We start from the raw sequence: 26,938 nt of genomic DNA, 5'->3' as shown, positions 1-26,938 counted from the left end.
TTAAAAAAAAAAAAAAAGAAACAAACAAACAAACGGTTTTACCAACATGCAGTAACAAACACCAGACCCAGGAATCCACTAGAGGCCATTGGTGATGATGTAGCACTCGAATAAACACATATGCACATGGAGAACACTCCACTAGGGCCCGATGGGCAACGTGTTAGCATGTGTTTGGTCGCGTGTGTGACACTTAGCGGGTCGAGTTTTCAGTTTATGACTAGAAGCCCCAGCTTGCTGCATGTGAGTTAAGCCAGACGCGTGAATGAAGCGTATTATATTAAAACAAATCATGAAAGCAGGAATGTGAAGGCAGGAAAGAGAAAAGGGACAGGGAGGAGCCAAGGAAGGGGGGGGGGTGCCGACCTAGAGTAGGCTGAGTAGCAGTAATTGAAGAGTTTGATTCCGAACGCAACATTTTACTCCCGTGATGATGAACTAGAAGAAACGACACAGGATAGGATACCGGTCACATTAAAGAACGCTGTTAGCAGAGGAAACAGTACAGTGCTTGGATGTGCAGAGGGAGCTCAGACCCAGCCTTTAGCACAGTTAGGAGAGAAGGCACATCAGGAGAAGTAGCCCTGTGAGGGCCGGGCTCAGCCGGGAGGAAGCAGCTGCGAGGGCTCGGCCATGCTAGCTTGTCTTCTGTGGTTTCTATCATCTCCATCCTTTGCAGAGTGCAGTCTGGTGTGCCCTAAATGACACCATGGGCTTTAATGGAGCTGAAAAGTTTCGGTCACCTGGCTGGTGTTGTACCCATGGGGGGGGGGGCAGTGCAACAACCTAACTGACGTGTTTGTGGTGAGCAAGTTACAGATAGGACTAACCGCTGTGGCTGAGTTAACAAAGACCGTGCTGCTGGTTTAGGTTTTTCCCATATTATATGTATTCCGAGAGCATACGATTTTTCTACTTCTAAGAAACTTTCTGTGGAGCAGCATTCTGTGTCAGACCAGCAGCAGCCTTAGGCACAGTGCGGTGACTGTGCTTCCTGGATGCATAATTTTATTTTGTGTTCAATTCAATCTCATATTGTTTTATTCATCATGGCTGTTGGAGCAACAGGTAATATCCCACACCCACATACACACTTATACACCCATGCACACACATGCACACACACAAATACACATACACACATATACACACAAACACATATACATACACATATACAAATACACACTGGCACATACACACACCCACAGACACACATGCACACATACATATGCATACATACACACACATGCACACACTGAGATACATACACACATATACATATATACATACACAGAGATAAACACATACATACACCCACAGACACACACATACATACACCTACAGACACATACTTGCATACAAACATACACATACATATACCCAAAGATAGACACATATATATGCACACACACATACAGCCACAGACACACACTTGCACAGAAACATACACATATATACACCCAGACACACCCAGGGATACACACACACACATGCACACACATACATATACCCCCCCCACACACACTCACACACACCTGCACACAAACATGCATACACCCACAGACACACTCACATATACTCACAGACACACACTTGCACACAAACATACACATACGTACACCTAGACACCCAGAGATACACCCAGACACACACCCAGACACACACACACACACACCATATATACACCCCTGGTGTGTGGACTATTAAACCATTTAGGTTTGTGTTAAGCGTGTCTGTAGCATGGTGAAAATGCCTGTCAACAGACCCCTCAGACACGTCCCCAGGGTTCCGTAAGCTCGGCTGGCTGATGAGTCAGGAGTGTTAGGCCTGCTGCGCTGCTCCTCACACAGTAGGGCTACCTCGTGGCCATGCAGCAGTGCATGCTGGCCCCCATAAGGCAGGCCTGCTGACTGACACAGCTGCAGCCAGAGGTCAGCACCGGAAGAAGGCTTCCTGCTCGGCTTCCCACTTGGCAGCCTGATAGGTAAAACTGGAACAGACTTGCGGGACTACGAGTAGCTCACGGATTAAGACAAGTCATCTCAAATCCTACCGTTCTCTTTTTTTAAAGTCAGAAAATAACGTATGCTGACAGAGTGGGTGGCAACTAATTGGGAACTGTAATCAGATATACATATGATCAATTAAAAATCTAATAACTACAGGGCATCAGAAACAGGGCTATTTGGGCTGGTGGGATGGCTTGGTGGTTAACGGGGGGCTTGAGTTTGGTCTCAGTGCCCATGGTGGCTTGCCCCCACCTATAATTCCAGCTCTGGAGGATCTGATACCTCTGGTCTCTGTGGAAACTGGTACAAAGATACACATACCACACACATAAATATAATTACAAATAATACTATAATCTTAAAGAGACAAAATAGGGATATTAGAAACTAAAACTCCTAGGCTGGAGGATAAAGAAAGCCACAATACAATATTCACATGTCCAATATTCTGCTGTTCAACCTCCAAGTGTCTGCTCTTGTTTGTAAGTACCACTCCCTTCTCCCCTCGCTTCATAAAAACTCGACTTTTTATATGTTTGCTCTCTGTCTTGGTGAATGGAGATGTCCATTCTGAAAATCGTACACAGGAAGGTCTGACACAGAAAATCCAGACTGTATTTCCTACCTACCTGTCTGAAATTTATTCCATTTGTGGAAAAATGACAGAGAGAGAGAGAGCGTGTTTTACAGGCCATTGGGAGCCACCGGCTTCGGTACTTAGGCTGGGGGCTGGTTTGCTTTCAGCGTGGGAACACCCAACATGATTGGACTTTCACGGTGCCGACACCTTGACAAAAGGGTCTCCTTACCCCTGCACGGATCATTTTTCACTAAGAACTCATCCAGTGCCATCCATCCACCTCCAACTCGAACCATCACCGTGCTTCGCAGGATCCGGACCAGTCGCAGCTGCTGGGAGTCTCCAAACTAGGCAGCAGAGAGAGAAAGGACCTCTGATTGTCAGTACCGCTTCAGAGCCCAAGGCTGACAAGCAGCTTGCAGTAGGGAGGGTAAGCAACCAACTTGAGTGCTTGCTTAGTTCACGGTGATTAATTAGTGAAATCTCAAAGGGGGTTTGTAATGGTCTACATTGAACTGCTGCATGCCGATTCAGCCCAAAAGAAACAAACAGTTTTGGGGGGAAAAAAGATCACAAAGGTTAATCAGCATAATGTTGAAGCTTTGTGCTAAAGTTACAATTGTGTTTCTTTCTTGTAAACAGAAACAGCACTCACAAGGCAACAACAGTGAATGTCTCTAGAAGTTAAGCACAGCCAGGACAATAAGCTCAGGTCCCCTTGCCCAGGGCTCACACAAAACAAGGTGCTCCTAAGGACTTCACCAAATGGACTGGGGAAGCTACCTCTCAGATTAGAACTGCTTTCCTTTGAGATGCATGGGGGGAAATCTTAAGCTCCTCTGTTTCTTAGTTCCGACTTGGAGAATAAAGTCATGAATGCTCACGGCTAATAAGACTCCCTCTCTCATGGTCTGGTAAGCCAATCTGCTAGAGTTTGGATTAACCTGCCACCTTACATTACTGCCACCCCAAGACGGGCACTGACAAGCTGTTAAGACACAGCTTTCAGTTCCAAAAGGCTTTTCTCAAAGCTGTCTGAACCACTGGTGTTCCTTCGGGGAGGCACCAATTGCTCGGATCTGTGCGGCCTCTGAGAGGCTTGAACAAACTCGAGGACGCAGGCAGCTCTGACCACGGGCTTCTGTGATTTGAAGGTCCGAAAGAAATGATTTTCATACCTGGAAATCATTCCTAAGAGGCTAAGGTTCAACTGTGAAAACCACCGTACTGAATTTCATGCTTACCAACTTTGCAAGCGACAAAGAAAACAAGAAATGGTCGGCGAGACGCCAACAGCTTTTTGGCGTGCGCTACAGTAAGAAGAGTCACCTCAATACTTTGCCGTAGTCTCAAACCCTGCACTTTAGGATGAGAACCCCAACAAGAAGCCACTGACTCTATTCAGGGACCTAAACTCGGAAGACCACGGAAGTGTCCAGCAGGGACACCGAGTGGTGTACACTGCATCTCTGGTCTCAGCTCTTCCTAAATTTGATTCTTTAAACACAGAGACTTCAATATCCCTATGCGAGAACTGCTTCTGAAATGTAAACTTAAAAAAAAAAAAAGCAGAAAAACGGAAACCTGGGTTTATGTTGTTAGAGACAAAAATCTGTGCTGCTTAGTAAGCAAAACGCAAAGAGGGTGTGAAGAAAATTACCCTTAAGGAACCAGATAATTGGATCAGAGAAATCTTGTTCAAGACCAGGTTCAAAATTAGACCTGAGGAAACGACTCAAGACCCCTTATAAAATGACATTTTGGTCCTATTAAATACAATACTTTCGGTTGTACTTTTAAAAGGTATTCTCCAGACAACTAATGGTGTCTTCAGAAGTCTTCTAACTTTCCAAGGGCTAAACTATGACCCAAGAAAACCAGTCTAAGGTTGTTCTTTGTACTTTCAGCACATAAAACATTTGAAGGCAAGTATTTCTCTCATGTTCTATGAAAATGCAAGATATTGCTCTACCTGCTGACTCAGAAAATGCTAAGGATGAAGTGACATTTTGGCTGTTAGGACTAATAGATGTTTTACCCTGACCTCATCCTTAATTATCCCATGGTACCCGATAAGTGGAAATAACTATTATGTGTCACTCAGAAAAGTTTCTTGAGAATACTCTACTGGAGGTAATGGGTTCGTTTTACTTTGAACGTTTGCTTCCAGGAACCTGAAGGTAAGAGGTAATTTGCAGTTTAAGGGGGGAGTGTGGCTGGAGCCTGGTACAGCAGGCACAGGTACATGGGTCTGCGCCAGGTCCTCAATGCGTGTATAACAGTTTCAGCCTTGTGTTTTTCCGGGACACCTGTGTGTGAGAGAGAGAGGCTTCTTGTGCCTTCTCCCGGGCTCTTTTCCTTCTGTTGCTTTGCCTGGCCCAACTTTGGTGTGATGGTGTTTCTTTAATCTTACTGTGTTTTCCTCTGTTTGGTTGCTATCTCTTAGAAGCCTGTTGCTTTCTAACGAGAGACAGAAAGGGAATGCATCTGGGTGGAAGAGGAGGTGGAGGGGAGCGAGGAAAGGCAGAGAGGAGACACTAGTCAGGATCTACAATGTGAGAAAAGGATCTATTCTTGATAAAAGGGGTGTGTGGGGGTCACTGTGGATGGGACAGTGGCCACTGCTTTTCGTGGTGCTCACATGGGCCCTGTGAGGACTTGCTGGTATTTTTTTTCCCAAGCATGGTTCCTGCCTGGTGCTACTGTGTGCCATTATGTCCTGATCGGTCAGACACAGTGAGGTCTGGAGAATCAAGTTTGTGTTGTGAAAAGTGGGGCTTGAACATTGTGCTTGCATTGCCTGAGCGAGCTAAACCGCTACAGTTATTATCTGGTTTGCTTAAAAGTAATCTCCTCATCTGAGGCGCAAAGCGAGAGGGGAATCCTGGATCGGGGCCGTGAGAAGCACTAACAGAGACCGCACACCAACCAACACTGCAGGAGCTAGCAAGGGGGCACGGAAGCACTGGCCATGGCAAGCTTTGATGACTATGAATTAAAGACTCAAAAAAAATCATTGGGAACTTGAGATTCCACTGGTTTATACCTGATTTCCCAGGAAGAACTGATAAAACAATGGAAAATGCAAGAAAGACAAAATTAGTTCAAAAGAAAACTTTCTAAATGACACACACGTGTGCACACACACACACATTCACACTCAGTCTCTCTCACACACATGCACACTCATACCCTGTACTTCAGGATATATAGTATTTAGTTTAGAGATGTGTGGGTTTGCATTTGCTCTGACTGCAAACCAAACCATCCCCCCAACACACAAACATTTATTGAAAAAAACAATCTTCGGATTTCAAACTGAAATTTGAACTTTCAAACTGAAACCTTTCAATTTTAATCAGTTGAAGTTTTCAAACTGAAATGGAAATGGTGGACAGATGCCTTTTTACAGGGCAAGAGCACTGAGTTTGCGAGTGACACGACATGTTAAGGGCACTCAGCACGCAATGCTTACTAAGAGATGATCAAAGAGAGGCCGAGAGGACCAGGCTGCTGTTTTAATGTGAACCAAGTCCATTTATATTTTGAATGAAAGCCAAAGTTACAATGGGAAAAGCAGAATCTTTTTCATATGTATAAAATGGATGTTTTTAATTTCTAGGAAAAAAAAAAAAAAAGGAACGAAACTTGAACTTTGTGATTTTGGTTTGGAGAAGCTGTTGTTTAGACCCTGAAAGCCTACCTCTCTAGTCACTATAAAATAAGAGGAGACGTGAGACAGATTGAGTATATGGCTTGATATTTACTTTTAGTAATTTGTAATTACTAATGTACCTTAATTAGTAATTAGGTAATTAGCAATACACCTTAGAAGTGGTATATGTGGGGGTGAGACAGCTCAGACAGTAAGGGCACTGCCACCAGGCCCGAGTTCAAGTCCTAGAACTCATACAGAACAACTGATCCCCATAAGATGTCCTCTGACTTCTATACATGTTGTGACATAAAACACACACACACACACACACACATACACACACACACACACACACACACACACACACCATAGACAAATCTAAAAATAATTTACAGATTTTTCTTCATATTATAGATCTTAAAAAAAACATGGCCTGCTATTCAAATGCAAGCTTTCTGTGGAACATACACAGTACATAATCTGACGATTCATGGGATTTAGAATGGGAAACATGGTGGAGCGGCAGTTTCTCACACCCTTACATCTTGAAACCATGAGAGAGCAGTTATCAAACAGGGATGATCTGAATGATGCGGCACACAACGTAGACCCCACTGGCACACACACCGGCTTCTGTACTCGGAAGGGCCGGAGTCCCCTGGGACACTTACTCTGTATTTGTTGTCCCCGATCTGTTCGACTTGGAATCTCTTGGCACACTTACACTTGGCCACCTGCCTCGTGACCTGTCCAAAAAAAAAAAAAAAAAAAAAAAAAACAAAAAAACAAAAAAAAAAAAAACAAAACAAAAAAAACAAACGTGTAACATTCACGTTAACCTTGGTACTTCCCAGTGGGGGGCCTAGAAACCGGCTAGCCGGTTATATGGGTCCCAGAGGGCCATTGAATACCTCGTCTTCGATTTTGTCAGCATCCGTGATGGGTTTGTAAGCATCTTTGTTTGGGTGCAGAGCCGCCACAAATTCATAGTAGTCGATGTACCCGTCGCCGTCTCTGTCAAAGATGTCTGCCACGGCGCTCATCTCCAGACGACTGGTAGGAAATTCTGAAAAGTACCAAACAGGGTTACTAAGCCAGTCTGTTAGTTACAGCTTAAGACGTGTTTGGCTGCATATTCTGATATCAATGCGGCCTGTCAGGGCGGTCCCCACATTTTTAGCAGTAACAAGTCCATGTGTATGATATAAATTTATCTTCAAGAAGTAGGGGGAGCAGCCAGAGAGACCCCCTTAGTGGTTAGCAGCACCTGCTACTTTTGTAGAGTTGCCAAACAAGCGAACTCGGGGTGCTCCTGTCCTATTAATGTGAGTTATCAGATGAGAATTATTAACTAGAATTATCAAGAGATCCGTACTTACTGATTTGTTTTTGCATGCTGGCTAGCATGCAAGAGACTTCTGCCATCAAGTGTTACTGACTTATTTCTGCTGATAAAACAGCCTGGGGAATTTGAAGGAATGCTCCCGTGGGCATACAAAGCAGTAGTGTGTCTGACTCAAGAGCTCAAAGTACTGCATGCTCTTCTGAGCTGCTGTCCCCTCGGTCAAGTTAGAAGGCAACACTCTGCTAGCAACCCGAGGTTATTGGCTCCGCAGTCTTACGCGCTGCCTGGTTTCTGTCGGAATCCCCGTAGCTACCGTCATCTGTCCTGGGACTTACTGGAGGAGAGAATCCCGTCAATGAACTCCTGCCTCGTGATCTTGCCGTCCTGGTCCTTATCGATCCTCCGGAAGAAGTCCATCACTCTCGACTTCTTATGATTCATCCACCTCATGTATTTTTTCCGCCAGACATCAAAATCGAAGTTAGCAAATTCCCTCAGCTAGAAAGAGCGAAGGTTTGGGGTGCTGTCAGTTCTGTGCTTCAACTGTCTTTAGAGTTTGCCTGTATTCCTGACGGTTACATACGTGTACAAAAGGAACCGCCGTCATATCCTCTCTACCCTCTCCTTCTAATCCTCATGTCCCTAACCCGCCTCCTCCCAACCTCATCTCTCTCTCATAATCCATTAAACACACTCAGGGATGCCTCTGCGTGCATGCACGCCCTAAATTGAAAACTGCTCACAGAGAGTCACAGTCACAGAGACATGTGTCCAGAGTGCCAGCCATAGTTTAGTGAAGGTGCAGGTCTCGGTATGTCCCCACCCAGTCCCTCTGTCCTACCAGCTGCTCCCCATTTGCCTGGCCATCTAACATTCCCAAATCTCACCGCATAGAGAACAGAAATGTTCCACCACGGGGTACGTATGAGAACAGACGTGTTTGTCAGGTGGAACCAGCAGCAGCCAAGTTAGAAAGTGCACGGCTGCTGAGATTTACGTTGTCTACCTTTTGGCTCCCTGGGTCCGAATCCTACAGATGAGCCCCTTACGGAAACAGACACAGTCTGGCTGTGCGTTTCAGAAGAGAGCTACCACTCAGAGGGTAAGGCTTTGCTTATGGAGGAGAAAGCCACGCTTTCATGCCACACCACGCAGACGACAGGGACAACGTGGAGACCGAGTTCCTGACCTCCTCCAGCCTGTCCAAGGCATCGTTGAGCTTCCGCCTCCTTTCCAAGGCCAGGAGCCACACCTGCTGCCACTTGCTCACCAGCAGGTTGGCCCTGGGATCCTTGGTTTCCATCTGTGTCTGTGGTCCAGACGGGTACAAGCCCGAGGCTGGGAAGCGTTTCCCTGTTAAAACACAACTCCAGTCAGGGTGGCAGAGCGTCAGGGGTGCCGACACGTACTGACATGGGGTGGTTGTTTTGGCTCCTGGCCACGGCCGACTTTAACGACCGTGTACTGCAGAGACAAGCACTCCAACCTAGCTATTCTTGTTAAGGTTCACATTCTCACCTCATGCGCTGCTGCGGGAATACATCTTGTCAGAGCCACTTACACATTGGAAACTCTGTAAATGTTTCAAACGTGTTTCCCATGGGCATCCTTGCCATTTCAATGCTGAGGTGGCACAGTGGGACACGTTAGAGCAGGTTACAGGTGCCCGCCCGTCTTAGAGAAGAAGGCAGAAAAGTGGCATCCTCAGAACCAGAGTGGGATTCGTCACCAATGACAACTGAGCCAAGAAGGGATTCGGATCCCACCCCTCCCCCAAATCCATTCTCCACTGAGCACGTGCACTTCCTCTCACACCCACACATCCATGTCTGTCTGTCTGTCTTCACAAGTGTCCACAGTTGCCTAAAACAAAGCTCACAGTGCATCCCCCCCGCACCCCATGTCACTAAATGGCTACATGTGGCCTGGAAAAATTATTGGCCTAAGATCATACTTCATTCAGGCTCAAGTTTATGAGGGTAACTACACGCTTGAAGTATGCAACTGCTCCACCAGCGTGCTAACTCATTCAGTTCAAAGATGTTACAAAGTATCCTTAACAAAGCAGACGTGGAAACCCTAGCAGAGAACCAGGTAAACTGATCTATTAGGCTTCCAGCCTGGTCTGTGGAAGAGACGCCAAGGAGTATTTGTTTCACCTGTACAATCACCTGGCCTGCTTGAGTAGCACAGTAATGACAGTAGCTCTACTCCCACTTAAAAAATAAAAACCAAAACCAGATTTTGCTCTCCACCCTGATCAGCGTCAGTCTTGGCTGTTCCATACTTCTGCACTAGAAGGCAGATGAACCGGTTCCAAGAGGTGATTCTCTGGATCCTTGTAACCCTCCCCAGTTTCTTCTCGAATCTGAGAGGTGTAGGTTAAGCAAAGTTAAACAGAGGCACCTGAGTGCAGCCTTTTATTTCACCTTAAAACAAACACAAGCTAAAAATTTAAAGCCTGCACTTTCTTTAGAAAAACCTTTAAAAGTGGACTGCTCACACGAAGTCTCAGATTTCTCTTGGATTTCAAATGCTAAGTCAAAACAAAAGGGAACTAACTGGCTTGTTCAGCCGCCTTTATTTTTAATAACCTGTCCCCAGCTTACTTCCGGCTCGTCCCTTGTCCAAGACGGGGATGTGAGACTGTAATGACGGAGGGTCAGTGGCTCTCCTCTTATAGGTCTTGGTAACTTTATCAACGTCGGGCTGTTTTCTGGTCATTTCTTCCATGAAGGTCTGAAAGGGAAAACAGTGTCAATTAAATCATGGTGCCCATTAAGCCCAAGAGTGAAAGGGCCATGTTGCCGTTTTTTAAAGGATTATCACGTTAAGCGACTGTGACAGCCAGCGCCTTCACTGATTTCCGAAGAATGCAAAGTGTGACACAGGAGAAAGACCAAGTCCACATTAAAAACAAAACTGTCACTTTTCAGTCGGGGATGGGGTCGGGGTGGGGGGGAGACCACAACATCTTCGAGCCATCCTAGCTATCAGCATTGCCTAGGTCTGAGTCCAAGGTCTTCCAGCAGGGGTGGAAGGAACTCTTTCCCGCTGTGGTGCATTCTGTCCGCACGGTTTGCACACTTGAATGGCTTTGCACACAGTGGCAGGCTGTGGCCATGTTAAACACACAGATCCCTAACTTTAAAGGCTCTGAGGTTAGTGAAGTTAACTGTTACATTTAAAAAGTTACATTTAAAAAGGCTCAGTATCCTGCTATTTCTCATTGCATCTCCCTACACCTTGGTTATGTTGGCTGAGGAAAGGAAGAGGCCAAAGGGGCTGGAAAAGAGACAAGGACTAAGTTGGAAAACTTGAACCACTGTGATAATTATGACATGCATAGGGAACATCACCAGAGACACTCTGGGCCATTAGACACCAATAGCACAGATTTTACATTTGAAAATTCTGTTTTTAGTTACGTGGATGTATGTGTGTGTATATGTTGCTGCTGGTCAATAGGCAGAGGCAACGAGAGGGCAATGCGGCCCCTGAAATGGAATTTACGGTGGGTTTTGAGTTGCCCGGTACGGGTTCTGGGAACTGAATTTAGGTCTTCTCTAAGTGTTCTTCACCTCTGAGCCATCTCTCCAGCTCCAGTAATTAAACAAACCATGACTCCGGGCACCTATGAAGCCAACATTTCAGAGTTTAAAACGGGTGAGGTGTGCAGGGTACGCAGTCAATCTGAGGAAGAGAAGGCACGCCCTTCTAAGTAAACCGCAATTGGAATATTCGTGGTTGGTCATTGAAGGAGACTGAGGAAAAGCAGGTATGTAACAAGGAAGCAAATGCCGGCTGGGCCCCCAGCAATCAGATCAGATTGCCCAGAGAGTGCAGTGAAAAGGAGACAAGCTGTAGCCAGTCGCAGGCCAAGAAACTCATTTGGGAATCCTAGCAACAGAATCCTAGCAACAGAAGAAAAAAGACACCTGAGGTGGTGGTTAATGGCTGAGGATTGAATTTCTTTACCTGGTGTTCAGCGATGAGGGCTTTCACCTCTTCGATCTCCTGGGGGATGACTTCCTTATCTTTCTCAGTCAGTGTGGCTTCGGCCCACTGCAGCCATGCGAGCAACGTCTCCAACAGCTCCTGCTTAGCAATGAGCCCGGCCAGCGCCCCTGCTAACCTCTGCTGGTGCTGCTTTGCCCAGGCCAGCACCTGTTGCAGGGACACACGGCTTGCTCAGGTTCTTGCAACTTAGTGTCATTACGGTAAACCATACCCATTTTAAAAGTAAAGTGGGAGCATTCTGCACTAGACCCAGGAAGCTCTCTGCTATTCTAGATCCGGTGAGTGGCACTCAGATCCAACGTGAGGAAGCAGTGGGTCCCCTTCCAAGGAGAATGTTAACGATGTACCTAGCATCGCCAACAGGCTTATTTCCTGTTCATTCCTTGTGCGTTCTCATGCTCAAGTATCCTTTCTCTAAAGGGCCTTGTTCCAGGCAGCATTCAGAAGCCACAGTGCTGAGATACTAAGAGCTCAATTCTCATCACATTCTTCCATTCACTCCCACAAGCATACAAGGCTTCCTCGGCAAGGCGGCATTATCCCCCAGGCACAGTGGACAGGTGGGACAAAACCCACAGGGAACTAAACTCACAGATACAGTTGCAGGTCCTGTAACTTTCCTGGCCAAAGGCTCCTTCAGGGGCTGATGCACTTGGGAGGTTGGGGGATCTACGTGATGCTTTTCCGTGAAGGCCTTTGCTTCCCACAGCAGGCCTCGATTGCCGAGGTTTCCCATTCCCCTGCCCCACCTCCCTATACTGCTACCACAGACAACGCACTGACCTCTTCAAACCTGGCCTGGATGATCGTTATCCAGTGCTTGATGGTGGTAATAGAGTCAGGGTGGCAGACAGCTAGAAGAGCATCCCCCATGCCTGTGGCCTTGTTTAGCTCCGCTCTTTTCTCTTCCAGTTTCTTCATGAACTCCTGCAGCGGACGGAGCAGACACTTCAGTTAGCTGTCGGCCCTTGAGTGACATTCACTCCATGTCACGTTATAGAAATAAGGTAGGACTTCAATCCGGTGTAGGGGCTGATGCTGGCCGGCCGCCAGCCTGCGGTGATACAAACTCGACTTCCAGCCACCGAGCTGATTCGAAGATGCACCACGAGCCTGTCACTTTTCTGTCTCTTACAGTCTAGCCTCACAGGTAAACCGTGTTCAGAGTACTTCAGTCCCCCAGGCCACACCAGGCGAGCCTGTGACACTGTCACCAACAGTGAGGCACGTCCCCTTGCTAGACTCCACTAAGCCCTTTGAGGAAGGGCAGCGGTCAGTCAGAAGTAGATGATGTGATACACGCTATAGCAGGATGACATTCCAGAGTGACTTTGAAAGTCCAGGTTATTAAGTGGTGTTAAAAAAATCCTTTCGGTTATTCGGAAATGCACACATCCATGCCGCTTGTGGGTGTGAGTGACCTCTGTGAAATATCGGACTTTCTCAGTCAAGGGTTAAAAAAAAAAAAAAAAAAAAAAAAAACATTTGTTACGAGGATCACTCTTGGGTGGGTTTGGCCAAGTTTCAAGCACTGCTGCAGAAAAGAGCTTAGCTTGCCTTGGTGACCGGAGGCCAAGCTCCCTGGTTCCCCAGCCCCACCCTGTTAGCCAATCAACACTATGAAAACAGTGCTTTACATTTATAATCTACACTACAGGTTAGTTCTTTACAAGAATCTTTATAAGGCCTTTGATTAAAAATGAGAAGTGGGCCAGGAGAGACAGCTCAGTGAGTGGAATAAGTTGCTTCAAGTCAGAAACCTTGAGTCTGAGCCCCAGGATCCGCGTGATGGAAGGGCAAACACCTGCCTCCTGACTCCCACAAGCACCCGGCGGTCCAGGCAGCACGCAAGCTAACCAAGTGAATAAAATAAGCCCCGGAGTCAGAGGCTTAAGAGTAATATTTTAGTGCTTTAAATGAGGCACTAACTTTGTGTACAGATGTAAGCACTATTAAAATGCAGTTCTGGTGGAATATTCTGTAAAGGCCAAGCTGCTCATGTGGGAAGGTTCGTTCTTGGAAGACACATACAATGGGGGACAGAATGGCCTCACTCTGGTCAGAAGGCGAATGATCCTCTAGGAAGATCACTGTGCAGCCTGGAGACAGGAAGCAGAGAACCTCTACAATGACTACTTTCTTTCAGACGGAAACCTAAAAAGACAGTGGCCTAGCCACATGTGTAGGCACATGTGCACAGGTGTGTAAGTAGGGAGGAGGGAAACATTCTCAAATGTAGAAAAGGGTGATTTCTTCTCATGAAGGAAAACCAAACCAAACCAAACCAAACCAAACCAAACCAAACCAAACCACTCTCTAAGAGCACTCGCTAAGAGCAGTCACTGGGTCTTTTCTTGCCCTGTTCAGTTTCCTGTTTTGTGCTGGAAGCTACTCACTTTATGCTGCTCAATGAGAGTCCGGAGAGCATCTTCATCATCTGGGAGAGCACCATGGAAACGCAGGGTTTGCTCTGCCTCAGCCAGCCACTCCAAGAGGGTGTGGACCACAGAGTGGAACTCCTCTGCCTAACAGAACACACACACAGAAAACAGGATTTCACGATATGCCTGTAAGTGACATTCGCAGAACCACACAGGACAGCCCCTCCCAACAAAAAGTCTTAGTTTAAATTAATTATGCACATTACTCCTATCCAGAAGACGGGGAGCCCACAGGAAGCCTGGCTCACTCCTCTTAAAGCTTACTGTTCAGTGCATGGTAGCCAGCTGGACTCCCAAGTGACTTATTCGATTAGTACTAAGCAGATTAGTAAATACCCCTGATAAGTACTTGCTGCTGAGTACTTGAATTTCTCCAGGGAAGCATGAAAAAGGGTTCTGACAGTTCTGAGACAGACTAGACTTCCTTGATGACCATCTAAGAAGAGGGTGAGGATGAGCCTGGCCCCGCTAGTCTATCTGAGCTGTCTTTGCTGCGACGGCAGGACTTCACCGGTCATACAGAGCTCTCAGCGATGTGGACTTTACCTGCTTCAGGGCTGATTCTAGCCGAGTCTGCTTTGATATGGAGAGCGCACACACTGTCTCCCAGCGGGTGCTCAGTTCCTGCATCTGTACCCTGACCCAGGAGGAGTCATCGCGGCTGCCTTCTATGAGTTCCCTGGCAGAGCGCTTCAGAGCCTGCACGCTGCTGGTCCTCTTTCCCAACTCTTTCTGGAAGACCTAAGGAAACCATCACAGTTAACTTTTAAGTACAGAACCTAAATAGCAGAAGTGTGTGGTTGTGAGAGACAGATGTTTATAAAATACCATGTACATACAATCTGTAGCCCACAGATCTGGATGACCAGATTTTGGGCACAATCTTTACAAGGTAGGAAATAGCTCATGGTTCTTCTTTGAGGTCTTTGGATAGATTTAGTTTATATCTAGTAACATTCTCATAAGGGAATAGGGTTTTTATAAAATGAGATATGTAAGATTTAAATATTGGTGATCAGCCTTCTCAATTTCAGTTTCTCATACACACACACACACACACACACACCCCTAACAGAAAGCGAGAGAGACTGCATCAAATTCCCTTTCTAAGTCACGTAGCAGGGATAACCAACCCTCTCAGTATCGGTGTGGCTGCCACAGCGCGCACAGCACACTGATTACCTACTGTTCTGAGAGACATGCTACAGAGACAGGACTGAGCCATCCTGGTGCACATTACAGGGTCTGGAAAGACCAATGAGTCCAACAGAGTCATGTGGTCCCCATGGCACCTTAGGTATCAACCCATGACTTTACAGTTTAGAGTCATCTCAGTGAAAACGCTTTGGGGTCTCCTACCTCGCCCTCTCAATTTTCACAGATTTAAGAGTAAGAAGGAGGGCTTCTGCAGGCCACTCTTAGAAGTAGCGTTGAGCTGAGGGCTCTTCATCACCAAAGTGTCTGTGTATAAAACTATCTATTCAGACAACCAGTGTTCTGTCCACGATAGAATTACTCGAGTTTATGCACAAGTCACCCCAAAAAGGGAGCTTAGCCGAAACTATCCAGCTTGGATGTCATGAACAGGTAACAGGTTTTAGTCTGTGTTCAATGGTACGTGGCTACAGACAGACACACGTACTGTCAATACACACAGAAGGGAAAGTATCTACATATCCACCCGTGACAGGACTAGCCAACAGTTTCACAGTGGACTTTCTGAAGTTCTTTGTATAGTTAAGCTTCTGGAGTCTTCCAACTACGTAACTAATCTTTAGTGAATAATTCATACTTGATGATGTTTGATGTCTCGAAAGCACTTTGGGTTGTAAATATAAAATGCATACCTATGCAGTAAACTTATTGGGGCATGTCTGAATTCAACACAAGAACATTTTTTATTAACAGAAGCAAAGCACTGTGGGCCGGACCAGTGTTCTTGGATTTCCTTATCTGAGACAGGACCTCATGGCACAAGGGTAACCTTGAACTGCCGCTCCTCCTGCTCCCACATCCCCAGCACCTCACATAAGGAGGTGAGCTACCACACGGTGTATAGGCCATGCTGAGGATCAAACCCAGGACTATGCACAAACTAAGCCAGCATCCTACCGACGGAGGCATGTCCCCAGCACAAACTAAGCCAGCATCCTACCGACGGAGGCATGTCCCCAGCACGAGCTTTGTTTTTGCATTTTCTGTTAGCGTTGAGTATAATTCTGTTCACAGAACAGAAACAAACAAAGTAAACATGAAGGCCTGCCAGGTTGTGCTATATCACTGGATCATATAAAGACCCTGGTGTTGGAGAGATGGCTCAGCACCTAAGGCTTTCTTCTCTCCCCCAGAGACCCTGACTTTAGATCCAAGCAGCCATGGCGGGTGGCCTACATCTATGTGTAACTCCAGCTTTAGAGGAGTTAAACCTTCCTCTGGTTTGCACCCTCCCCCCAATCACATACACATAAATAAAATTAAAAAACTAAGACCTCATACTTAGTACCAGCTGGAAACCTCAAACACACACTTAACTTACAAGACGATTTATTTATCACATGCACTAAGAAATCAAGTGTCTTAGAATAAATAAATCTCCCAGTGCACGCTGCTAACTCAGCATTACTCCAGATCAAGAAGAGGATCTACTCATGACCCCTTGGGGGGGGGATCCGTACACCTAGAAGATTACCTCCTTCCACGTCACTCAATGAATGGCTTTAAATTTCATCACATAACTGTTTGAATGAAGAGCCCAGAAGGACGAAGTTAAATTACATTTCTAGTCTAAAATAGACGTAGATCAGGTAATTAAAAGGGAAACATTCTGCGGGTTAAGTGATTTCCCCTCATTGTCTTAGAAGATGGCTTCTGGAATGTGTTCAGTCACTTATCAGTGGTAAGACCCCCCTCTTCCAGGTTTCCAAGGTTACTGTAGCTCTTTGCCTTCTTCTCAATGCTCAGAACACACAGCTAAACAACAGCATGAAAGGAAGGTCGGGGTTGCGGTACCTTGTGGTTATCGATCAGGTTCATCACCAGGTCGACGTCTCCGTGGACAGGCTGGTCTTCTGCCAGCTGGGGCTCCACCCGGTACAGCCAATCGATGAGGGCCTGCAGGGCGTCTGTGAACTGCCCGGAAAATAACAGGGCTTCCTCCAATTTGTTCTGTCTGAGGGAAAAAAGGAGAGGAATTAGTCTCCAGTGACGTTCCCCAGTGACGTTCCCCAGTGACGGCTGGTGGCACTGAAGAGGAAGCGTGAGCGACCTTCACAGTCCCCTCCTATCCTTAGAAAATACTTTTTCTCTTTTGTGCCGCTAAATACACACTTGGCATCTGTCACAGCAAGATCCCCTTAACCCCATTTTCGTAAACCACTGATCCTTCAGGAGTCTAAATAAATATCTGCTAGTTTTATTTAAGAAGATTTATTTATTTACTTGGATGTTGAAGCTGTCTAGTGATGAATTCTAGTGCATCTAGATACAGGTTGAAAAATCTGAGACACAGACTTCCCAAATACAAATGTTTTTATTACTAACGTGATGTCACAGGATCCCATACTATAAAACTCTGTACCATACATCTCTTATTTAATTGAAAAAAAAATGGCTTCCTAATTTTAACCCTGTGGCCATGGATCCTGTGAGGAGAGATGGTGGAAGATTTAGCCTTGGAGATTGTGACAAGCACGACAGAGTCCGTGGTGTGAGTTGCATCTGGGGCTGACACCTCCCAAGACAAATTATCAAGAGGAACTCACTAAGGGGATTATCACATCACGCCATACAAGATACCCAGACCAACAGAGAAACATTCTCAACAGAGAAATGTAAGAAGTGCTCGGAACCTTTAGTAACAGATTAGATCAGGGAGAAGTAATGGACTAGATCAGGGTCTTTTGAGTTGTTCATGTCCAACAGAAAGAAAAAGATGTAGACAACTGTGGAGAGAAAATGCAAGAGCTTTGGGAGACCCTAAAAAATCAAATATTCTAGTCCCTGGCATACCAGAGGAAGAAGAGCTACAGGCTGGGGGCACAAAAAAAAAAAAAAAAAAAAACAACAACAACAACAAAAAAAAAAAAAACAAAAAAAACAAAACAAAACAAAACAAAACAAAAAAAAAAAAACTTCACTAAAACAGTAGAAGAAAACTCCCCAAATTTGTACCCAGCAGACTTGTCTGAGTGGTAAGAACCTTTTGTGAGGAGGATATACTAATGGAACTCATGACTACTGAACCAGAAGTACAACAGATGCTTAAGGGCATCCTATGCCCAGAAACAGAAACATGGCAATGAGGAAGAAAGACATACCTCTAACATGGCAGATACCAAATGACCGAGATAGCTGGGAAGAAATAAGCAAGCTGTATTCAAAGCTACAAGGAAGTCAGAATCAGGAGATGAAAACTTATATGCCAAGTACAGGAACAGCATGAAGGAGGAAAAGGAGAAGAAGGAGGAGGAGGAGAAGACATAAAAAGGAGATTCAGGCCCTACTGCAACAGAACGTGACTTCAAATACGAGAAATAACTTAGCATAACTGGAAAGTATGTGCCCAAATCACATGAGAGCAGAAAAGGCTTCACATATCCTAGGAATCCTAAGGAAAACAAACCACACTGGGGCCAAAATGAGATGAAGGATAGGATAAAGGATAAGACTCTTTGGGATGTAGGTACAGGTGGATTTCCTAGGTAAGACCCCAGACATGGAGAAACAGCTGAGGCCGGGAATTACATCGAAGCCTCTGCCCTGCAGAGTGGATGGTCTGCCACCTACAGAGTAGAACAGTCTGAATGAGACTGAGTGAGAAGGGAGCTTGGGGAGGCTCTCACATTTCAACATCTTGTCCTCCATTGGTAGAACTGTTTGGGAAGGATTAAAAGGCGTGGCCTTGTTTGAGGTGTGGCCTGGTTGGAGAGGTGTGCCACTGGGAGTGGGCTTCTGGGCTCTAAAGGATGTACCCAGTGTGCTCGCTGCCTCTTGTTTGCAGTTTGAGATGTGAGCTCTCAGCTGTTCCTGCTGCCATGCTTTTATCCCAATACCATGGACTCTAGCCTTCTGGAGCTATAAGCCCAACTAGATATGTTCTTTTATTAACTATTTTTTAAAACAATCACCCCAATTTAAAGCAAGGGATATATATATATATATACACACACATATATATGTATATATATGTATATATGTGTATATATATATATATATATGTATGTATATATATGACAAATGGATTTCAAATTTAGATTAGAGGCTAATCCTCAAGATAATCCATGAAATATATGTAAATATTCTAAAATCGGAAGAAAAAAAAAACACCCAAATCTGATTATTTCTGACCTCAAACGTTTTGGATAAGGGTACCAAGCTTTTGTGACAAAATTAAGTAGAACTAATGATCAAGGGGAAAAAAATATCAGAAATTCAGGATGTTTGGGCCTTTACACTAGTATTATGCTTTATTAAATACTTGATAGTTTTAACGTGGACTCTTGGGGCCTCACAAAAGTCCGACAGGAAGGAAGGGAGATTGGAGGCTTGAAGGTGTGCTGGCCCGGGTCGGATCAGTGCTGTCTTGCACACCACAATATGGAGCCCATTTTATTTTGTATCCAATACCAAGTTCTGAACGCTGGTGAGAAAGGGAAACAACAGGCTCTCGTTTATGTTTTCATGTTAACTGTTCTGCTTGTCAGATGCAAGTTAAAGGAGCCAGACAGCAGAGCTGGGAGCTGGGTGGGAACGGTGGCACAGCCTGTAATCGTACTGAGAGGAAGACCAGGGCTAGCCTTGGCTACATAGTGAGCCGAGGGGCCATTAAACTGCAGTATGAGACCACCTATACACAAGCAAGTAGACCTAGTGAAAACAGATATTCCTTTCCCTAATAAGTCTCCGAGGCCCACAGCTACGTCCACAACACCGCATATATCTGAGGCAGGTCTACAGAGACACCAATGCCTGAGCATCCTACCTTTCCACAGACTTTCCACATATGGTGTCCCATTTGTCCCTGAGTTCGCTCAGCATATTGTCCAGCTTCAGGTTGTCATCGGCCAGGGAGGTTTTCTCCTTCAGAGAGCGTCCAGTCCGGTTGGTGGTATCGTAGACAGAGTGTTTGCCTCCAAGTGATTTCTGAAACTCCTACGCATTTAAGAGGAAAAGAGTTAAGTTTCTGCTTGGGACCAGTTTGCTAACTGGTGAAAAGCATCAACAGCAGGATCTTGTTCAAGGCTGAGGATTCAGTCGCTTTTTTCTCAGCATCAGGACCAGCTGTGAGTAACTGTCAAACAAAACTTCTTTGCTCAAGGCTGAGGGGCCGCACCAGGCTTTGGGATGAACATAAATATCAAGGAGGCACTTTGATATGCCCCTTTAATGAAACAAAAGTAGTATGTTCATCTTTTTGTATCCATGACCCTCCAGCCATGGATCTTTGCCCGGAACCCTAGTAACAGACTTCAGATCAAATCTCAACTTGGCTGGTTCTTCCTCTTATAGTCAGATGCCATTGCTGTACCATTGGGCACAGGTTGCCTGGCAGATTGGTTCTGTAACACGCAAGCTACCTGTGACCCTCTCCAAGTCCCCCAAAATTGTGAAAGAGAGGGCAGAAAGAATCTAAGAAGAATTGGGAGTCACTAAATATTGTCTTACGCAGATGAAAAGCCATGGCGTACATAAACTCATGGCGGCCGCAGTCGCTTATAACAAATCTGCAGGGGGCTAAACACAGGCGTGTGTGTGTGTACGTGTGTGTGAGGCATGAAGCCTAGCACAACCTAGGGAAGTTACTGACAGTAAACCCTAAGATGCACAGTAAGGACACAGCTAATTTGTCTGTGAGCCAAGATATCAGAACTGCCATTCCAGGGTCTGATGGTTGTTAGACCATTGAGAAAACCTATATATGTTCCTTCTGCCCAGCCGTATTGAGTCTTATCTCAAAAGAGGTTAGAATACTTTTCCGGGATCAAATAGCTATGGTGTTAATGTAACATTTACACAGTACCACCCATCGCTCATTAGTTATGACTGTCATGGTTTTGTGTGTGTGTGTGTGTGTGTGTGTGTGTGTAGGCAAATTATATCCTTTCCCTGTGATTCAATAGTGCTTACAGAGCCAGGGTTGTTTGTGGGCCTCTCAGGACTGCTTCCTAGCTAGCAGGTACTTCTAAGTGTTTACAAAGAGAGCAGAAAAATGAGCGCATTGTATCCTGAAGATACAATTTCAGGAGTAGAAAGAAAGCAAGGCCGGCTCAGTACATTCTTCGTAGGCTCGTGGGATGGGTGACGCCAGCGAGATGCTTCTCAGTGCTGACAGCACACCGGAGTCGGACCAGACTGTGAAGCGCTGGGTGGCAGAGGTAACACCACCCTCAGAAGCAATCGCAGGGCACGACTACCCAATTCTTCAGGTATTTCATTTCAAAAGCTACACTTTGCCTGCTTTGAGATGACTAAATTATTTAGTCTAATAACAAGAAGTAACCACATGAGGACAAATTTTACGTAAGAACACACAGTATTCCGTCATTTCTACAGCTTGCTACCGGTGAGGACTAAGTTTCCGTGTTATTCTGAATGGCATGTTTGTGTTTAGAATCAAGGGGCTGACATAAACTTTCTCCATACAGAAGATACAAACTCAATAATCTCTCTGTGGACAGACTCGAGCTTTCTAAAGGCAGAAGACCTCAAACGTTGACTTGGGAACTTTTCTTTTAAAATTGTTCTGTGGGCTGCCTTAAGATGAGTCCTGGAGAAATGGAAGACACTGGGTAAAACGGAGACTCTCATATTCTCTGCATGTTCTTCTGTCTGGGTTTCTCCAGCTCAAACTGCAATGTTACTTTTCTTAAGATTACATACTATCCATGTATAAACTCAAACAAAGTATTTTATTTAGAGAAAGCTATCAGCCAAACAAGGCAATCTTAAAGCACCATCTGGCCCAAGGGCACATATGATCTCTCCCATCATCCTCTGGTCACCACCCTCGGCTAAGTACACAGAACAGGTGTGTCTAGATTCTCTAAGGAAGATAAAACTTAAATTATCCCACAATTTTCTAGCCTCTTAAAATTGCCATATTCTAAGCAGTTATTTATGTAAATGTAGGGGTCTGAAGTTGTGAAAGTGTTCACAACAATCACCCTCAGCTTTATCTGTAAGACCAGTGCCCACTTTATAACGGGGACACAGGTACAAAGGAGCTGAGGAGAGGTAAACTTGTATCTATATTTTTCTAGTCTCACAGAGAAGCTTCTACCTGGTTATCTGAGAGAAGGAATAGAATTTTATACACGTATGTGTGAGCCCATGCATATGTGTACACACACACACACACACACACACACACACACACACACACACACACACGCAAATTTCTGCAGTTACTTGTTCTTGGCTAGCATCAGTCAGCTTTTCCTATGTCTCTGTTCAGGGCCTGTTTACTTACAGGGCAAGGTTTTGCTATGTTCCCAGGCTGGCTCCCCATTCCTCAGTTTCCCAAGCAACTGTGATAAAAGGTAGCCACTACTGCATCAGGCTCTGTGCACCTTTATACTCCAGACTTAGCCACTAAAATAATTGCAAGTTTAGAAACTGTCATGAAAAGCTGCAAACTCAGTATATTCTAGGCTATAGAGAAGACACCAGGTTTTAACTTCCTGCTTTCCATTAGCAACCGGCAGGTCCCCCTTATTGTCTCCTGATGAATACACACAAGGACAAGAAAGAACCAGCGCTTGATTTTGCAAAAAACTAAGCATCCTTTGCCAATGAGAAGCTCACCTTGTGCTGAACCAGCTGTGCTTTGATTTTGTCTGGATCATTGGCGATTTCCAGTTCAGAATCCAAAGACTTTTCTGACTCTTCCAGCCATTCCATCAGCTTACTCCAAGCTTCGTGGAACTGTTAAAGAGATCCGTATTTATCCGGAAAGTTTGTGGAGCACACACTGTTTGCAATTTAGTCTATTATAAAACGGAAACAATCACCAATGGAATATCCTTAAAAAAAATCATCAATTGGAAATTCTCCCTGAAGAAAAATGGGTGGCGGGCCATTAGCAAGTTGCAAAGCAACACTGGATGTGTACAACTGTGGCCTGAGGTCACTCAACTGTAACTCGGTCAGCGCATCAGCTTACTAAGTACAGGAACGAGCCAGACAATGCTAAGGAGAGCTAAGGAACCCCTCAGCCCAGCCCACATTGTCTCTCTTTGCTCAATAGTTAACATGAATTCTCAGAAAATGTCTGCTCTGCTTACCTGCCTCTGCACACCCTGACACTGTTCTGTGCCCAACTCCTATGTTAAGAAGAAGGAACAAAAGGAAAATGCACCCTTGTGAACTATCTTTAAACATGACAGGCACAAAAGAGGCCATCTCCCTCGGAATCCAGGAGACAGTCTTAGCACCCTTACCCCTGTGCTCAGAGCCCTGCTCAGGGCTGTCCCACCCACTGGGGTTTGAAATGCACAAGTCCTGCCTTCCTGGCATTCTAACCATGTTTCATTCTGTTTGCCAACCAGGAACCTGAAATTATTCTGAGTCAATGCATGTTTGTGTCTAGCCAATCTGGTACAGATTCTGGGTACCAACCATGAAACTGGTTACATGTTATTTTCTTATAATAAACCAGGAGAGCCACATAGCAGAGGCTAAAGAGGTTAAGCTCCCCGTATACCTGAACACCCTGATAATGAAATAATGGGAGCTGTGTGACCTAGCAGCAGTGTGGGTATGGGGGTCACCAGCTGCAGGACAGCACTAGAGAGCAGCTCATCCAGGTAACTGGAGGGAAGACAAGCTCATGATAGCCAAAGCCGCAGACCTACAATCGGCGTACTGTCCAAACTCAGATGGGACAGAACGGAACAGCTGGTGGGGTCCTAGGTGGCTGGGCTCTAGAACAGGTGTGGCACAGCTGGGCTGCCGTGTGCTTCAAGCACACAGGTTCTGAAGCTCATCCCACTTCCCAATCTAATCTTAAGAAACAGGGCGAGCACTGTCTGTTTGCCCTGGAAACAGGAGAACAGAAGGTTGGTTAACTAAACGAGAGAGAGGAGAAGACGGCAAGCTAGGATGCAGTAAGCCTCTGCAAACTAGCTGTTCAAAGCCCCGGAAGGACTTGTGGAGAGGAGTGCATCAGACTCCCGTAAACAACTCTGGCATCAACCAGTGAGCCTACTCTCCAAACACCAGACTCCAATGTTACTGATGACAGACAGCAGGAGCGGAATGGGGGCGAAGGTATACACCACAAAATCCGGCCTCAATAAATAGTACATCAAGTTTTCAGTTTAAAAACAACAACAAAACCCCCAAGAAGAACAGTTTCTGTCAAAGTAAGGTGGAGCTATCCTTCCTCACAGGGCAGGAAGATGAGTGATTCTCCTGTTCTCTGGGGTTACTCTGGATGAATGTTAGTTGATAACAGGTCAAATAGAGGATGGGAAGTTGCCTTCGAGGTTTGTGAGGTTCCCTAAGTTAAATGAAAAGCAGCCTCCCGGAGACTCAATTAATTTCAAGTGAGAGGGAATGGAGCAGAATCTTTGGGAAGAAGTGAAGGCTGTGAGCCAGGGAAGAGAGGGACATAGATGGGTTAGGTCCCTCGGGAAGCACTCGGGGGGATGTAGGTCTGTCTGGTCTTCAACTCTGACGTGATGGAAGTCTGGCCTCCAGAGTTAGCAATATAACTCGGCAAAGTGGCCTTGTCCGACGAGGAGAAGGGAGGTTGAAAGGGCTCCCTTGCTGCCGAGGTCAGGGAACACCGGCCAGCTTTCTTACCTGCTTGGCCCTCTTCCTTGCTTCGTCCAAGGATCTTCCTCTCTCTACTAAGCGCTGAACCACCTTTTCCCACCGGCTCTGCACGCTGATCAGCAGGTTCTTAATGAGGACGACATCTTGTTTCTGACTGAAATACTTGAGGTGGGTTCCAGTTTTGTCTAGCTCTATTATCTGCTCACGGTGAGAATTTACTTCGTTGGCAAAGACCTTTCACCACAAAAGAGAATGCAGTTAGAACCAAGGAGGCGAACTGACTTTAAAAATGTACACACAGCCGTCGGCAGCGCTCATGTTAAAGGACACAGGAAAGGTCTCAGGTGGGTGAGGTGTGAATCCAGGAGGAATTGGGGCAGGGCGGTGGCTGGGGATGAGACATAGCATAAGGAATAAAAAATACATTGAACAGGACGTTTCCAAATTACTAAACTGACTCTGCTGACATGAAGGGACACACTTTCTATTTGGGACCCCGATGTACCTTGTGCTCATCGATTTGAAATAAGATGGTGTCCAAGATAAGGCTTGGACGAGAAGCCATGTTCAAAGTTTGCTCAGCCTGGGTAAGCCAGTTGATGAAGTCCTGGAGGGAATTGTGGAAGTCCATGGCCAAGTGCAGGGCCTCTTCCAATTTTGTCTGTAAAGGAAAAGGACTTAGTGTTTGGTGCTCACCATTTATTTACTCACTGTGTGTCAGCTAATCAGTGACGTTCCCACTGGACACCAGGCACGTTCCATCCGGGGCCTACAGTCTGGTTCTAGCTGGCTGCTGGTTGTTGCTCCAGGCAAGGTTACTGGGAGACCCTAGATTGTGCTTCTGTTTGGAAAGGTGATGATAAAACACACTATCCCATAAATTACAACTGATGTATCAGTTTAATGTGAGAGATTATCAAACATTAACTAGAGTCATAGCATTATCTTTTGTCTACAGATGTGATTAGAAAACAATTATTCATAACCTAGGGCTGTGTGGTACACACACACACACACACACACACACACACACACACTATGTGTATGGATGTATATGTCTCAGATCCACAGACTTATGGACAGCTTTGAGCTGCCATATGAATATGGGACTCTGCAGGAAGAATAGCTGGTGCTCTTAACCACTGGGCTAAGTTTCCAACCCCCAAGTCGTTCCTATTTTAATAAAATCATCAGAGTTTTAAAAAACTGGAGCAGTATGTGACCCGAGGTACATCTTTATCTGCATTGTTTCACTGTTTTTTTTTGGGGGGTGGCTAGACTATTGTTTTTAACCTCACGAAATACCAAGTCATAAAAATTAGACTCCCAATAGCTAGGAATAACACACAGCCCGGGGAGGGACGTGCGCAAACGCTGCTCTGTCACACCCATCAAAGCACGCACTTTCTTTTCGTTGAGTTTGCTTTTCACAGATTCCCACTTCTCCTTCAAGTTGTTTATGTCTTGGTCAATGTTGGTCTCTGCAGAACTGGGACATTGTGCGAGCATCTGCTGTCCCCTCAGCATCAGGTTCTTGTACGTCTCTTCTTTGATGGCAAAGGCAGTGCAGATTTCCTACAACGAGATAGCCCTTGTGTTACACGACTTGCCAAAGCCCTCGAGTTATACTACTCGACAGAGGACAAGACCCAACAGCAGCATTCTTTTATTTTTCACTTGGCACGTGTGTCAATGTTCTGCCTGCATGCATACGTGTGTATCCTGTGCACGCCTGGTTCCTGTGGAGGTCAGAAGAGGGTGAGGGTGTCAGGTCTGGAGACGTGGTCAGTTATGAGCTACTGTGTAGGTGGTTGGAACTGGACCTGGTCCTCTCTAACCCCTCTATCTTTCTGGCTCACGGAGCCAGCCTGACGAACAGCTGAAGTTGGATCTATGCCTAGAGTCACACCTTGTCTGCTGAGAAATCTATCACTGCATGCTGCACACTTAGGTCTACAGCAATAGTTAGCGCACCGTCGAGAATGGCTCTCACTGCACCGTAATGAATCAGATCTGAAGAGCTGTGCTAGCAATTTCACTTCTCTGAGGGGCTCCCCCTCTGTGCACTGAAACGGCTATGTCCATTTTACCATGATATAATTACTAAAA

At 45.6% G+C, this 26,938-nt stretch overlaps 1 protein-coding gene across 12 annotated transcripts in view; it reads right to left on the bottom strand.

Moving 5' to 3' along the window:
• Positions 1–26,938, bottom strand: part of DST (dystonin) — a gene marked incomplete at both ends in the record, with an annotated part of 363,235 nt that overhangs the window by 5,726 nt on the left and 330,571 nt on the right. For 7 of the 12 annotated variants that reach the window (XM_080917065.1, XM_080917072.1, XM_080917076.1 and 4 more), the window contains 18 exons: positions 367–438; positions 2,819–2,936; positions 5,636–5,653; positions 6,919–6,993; positions 7,159–7,313; positions 7,928–8,090; positions 8,782–8,945; positions 10,202–10,331; positions 11,571–11,759; positions 12,396–12,539; positions 14,009–14,137; positions 14,600–14,794; positions 17,063–17,222; positions 20,034–20,203; positions 22,856–22,975; positions 24,857–25,063; positions 25,335–25,490; positions 26,234–26,404. In XM_080917065.1, coding sequence (XP_080773191.1) covers positions 367–438; positions 2,819–2,936; positions 5,636–5,653; positions 6,919–6,993; positions 7,159–7,313; positions 7,928–8,090; positions 8,782–8,945; positions 10,202–10,331; positions 11,571–11,759; positions 12,396–12,539; positions 14,009–14,137; positions 14,600–14,794; positions 17,063–17,222; positions 20,034–20,203; positions 22,856–22,975; positions 24,857–25,063; positions 25,335–25,490; positions 26,234–26,404 — 2,536 coding nt within the window. The remainder of the gene's footprint in view (positions 1–366; positions 439–2,818; positions 2,937–5,635; positions 5,654–6,918; positions 6,994–7,158; positions 7,314–7,927; positions 8,091–8,781; positions 8,946–10,201; positions 10,332–11,570; positions 11,760–12,395; positions 12,540–14,008; positions 14,138–14,599; positions 14,795–17,062; positions 17,223–20,033; positions 20,204–22,855; positions 22,976–24,856; positions 25,064–25,334; positions 25,491–26,233; positions 26,405–26,938) is intronic. The other 5 variants (XM_080917066.1, XM_080917067.1, XM_080917070.1 and 2 more) reach the window with 1 other exon arrangement.

This window comes from Micromys minutus, assembly GCF_963924665.1.
Source record: "Micromys minutus genome assembly, chromosome: 5".
NCBI classification, from domain to species: domain Eukaryota; kingdom Metazoa; phylum Chordata; class Mammalia; order Rodentia; family Muridae; genus Micromys; species Micromys minutus.
This window is presented reverse-complemented; position numbering and strand designations above follow the sequence as displayed.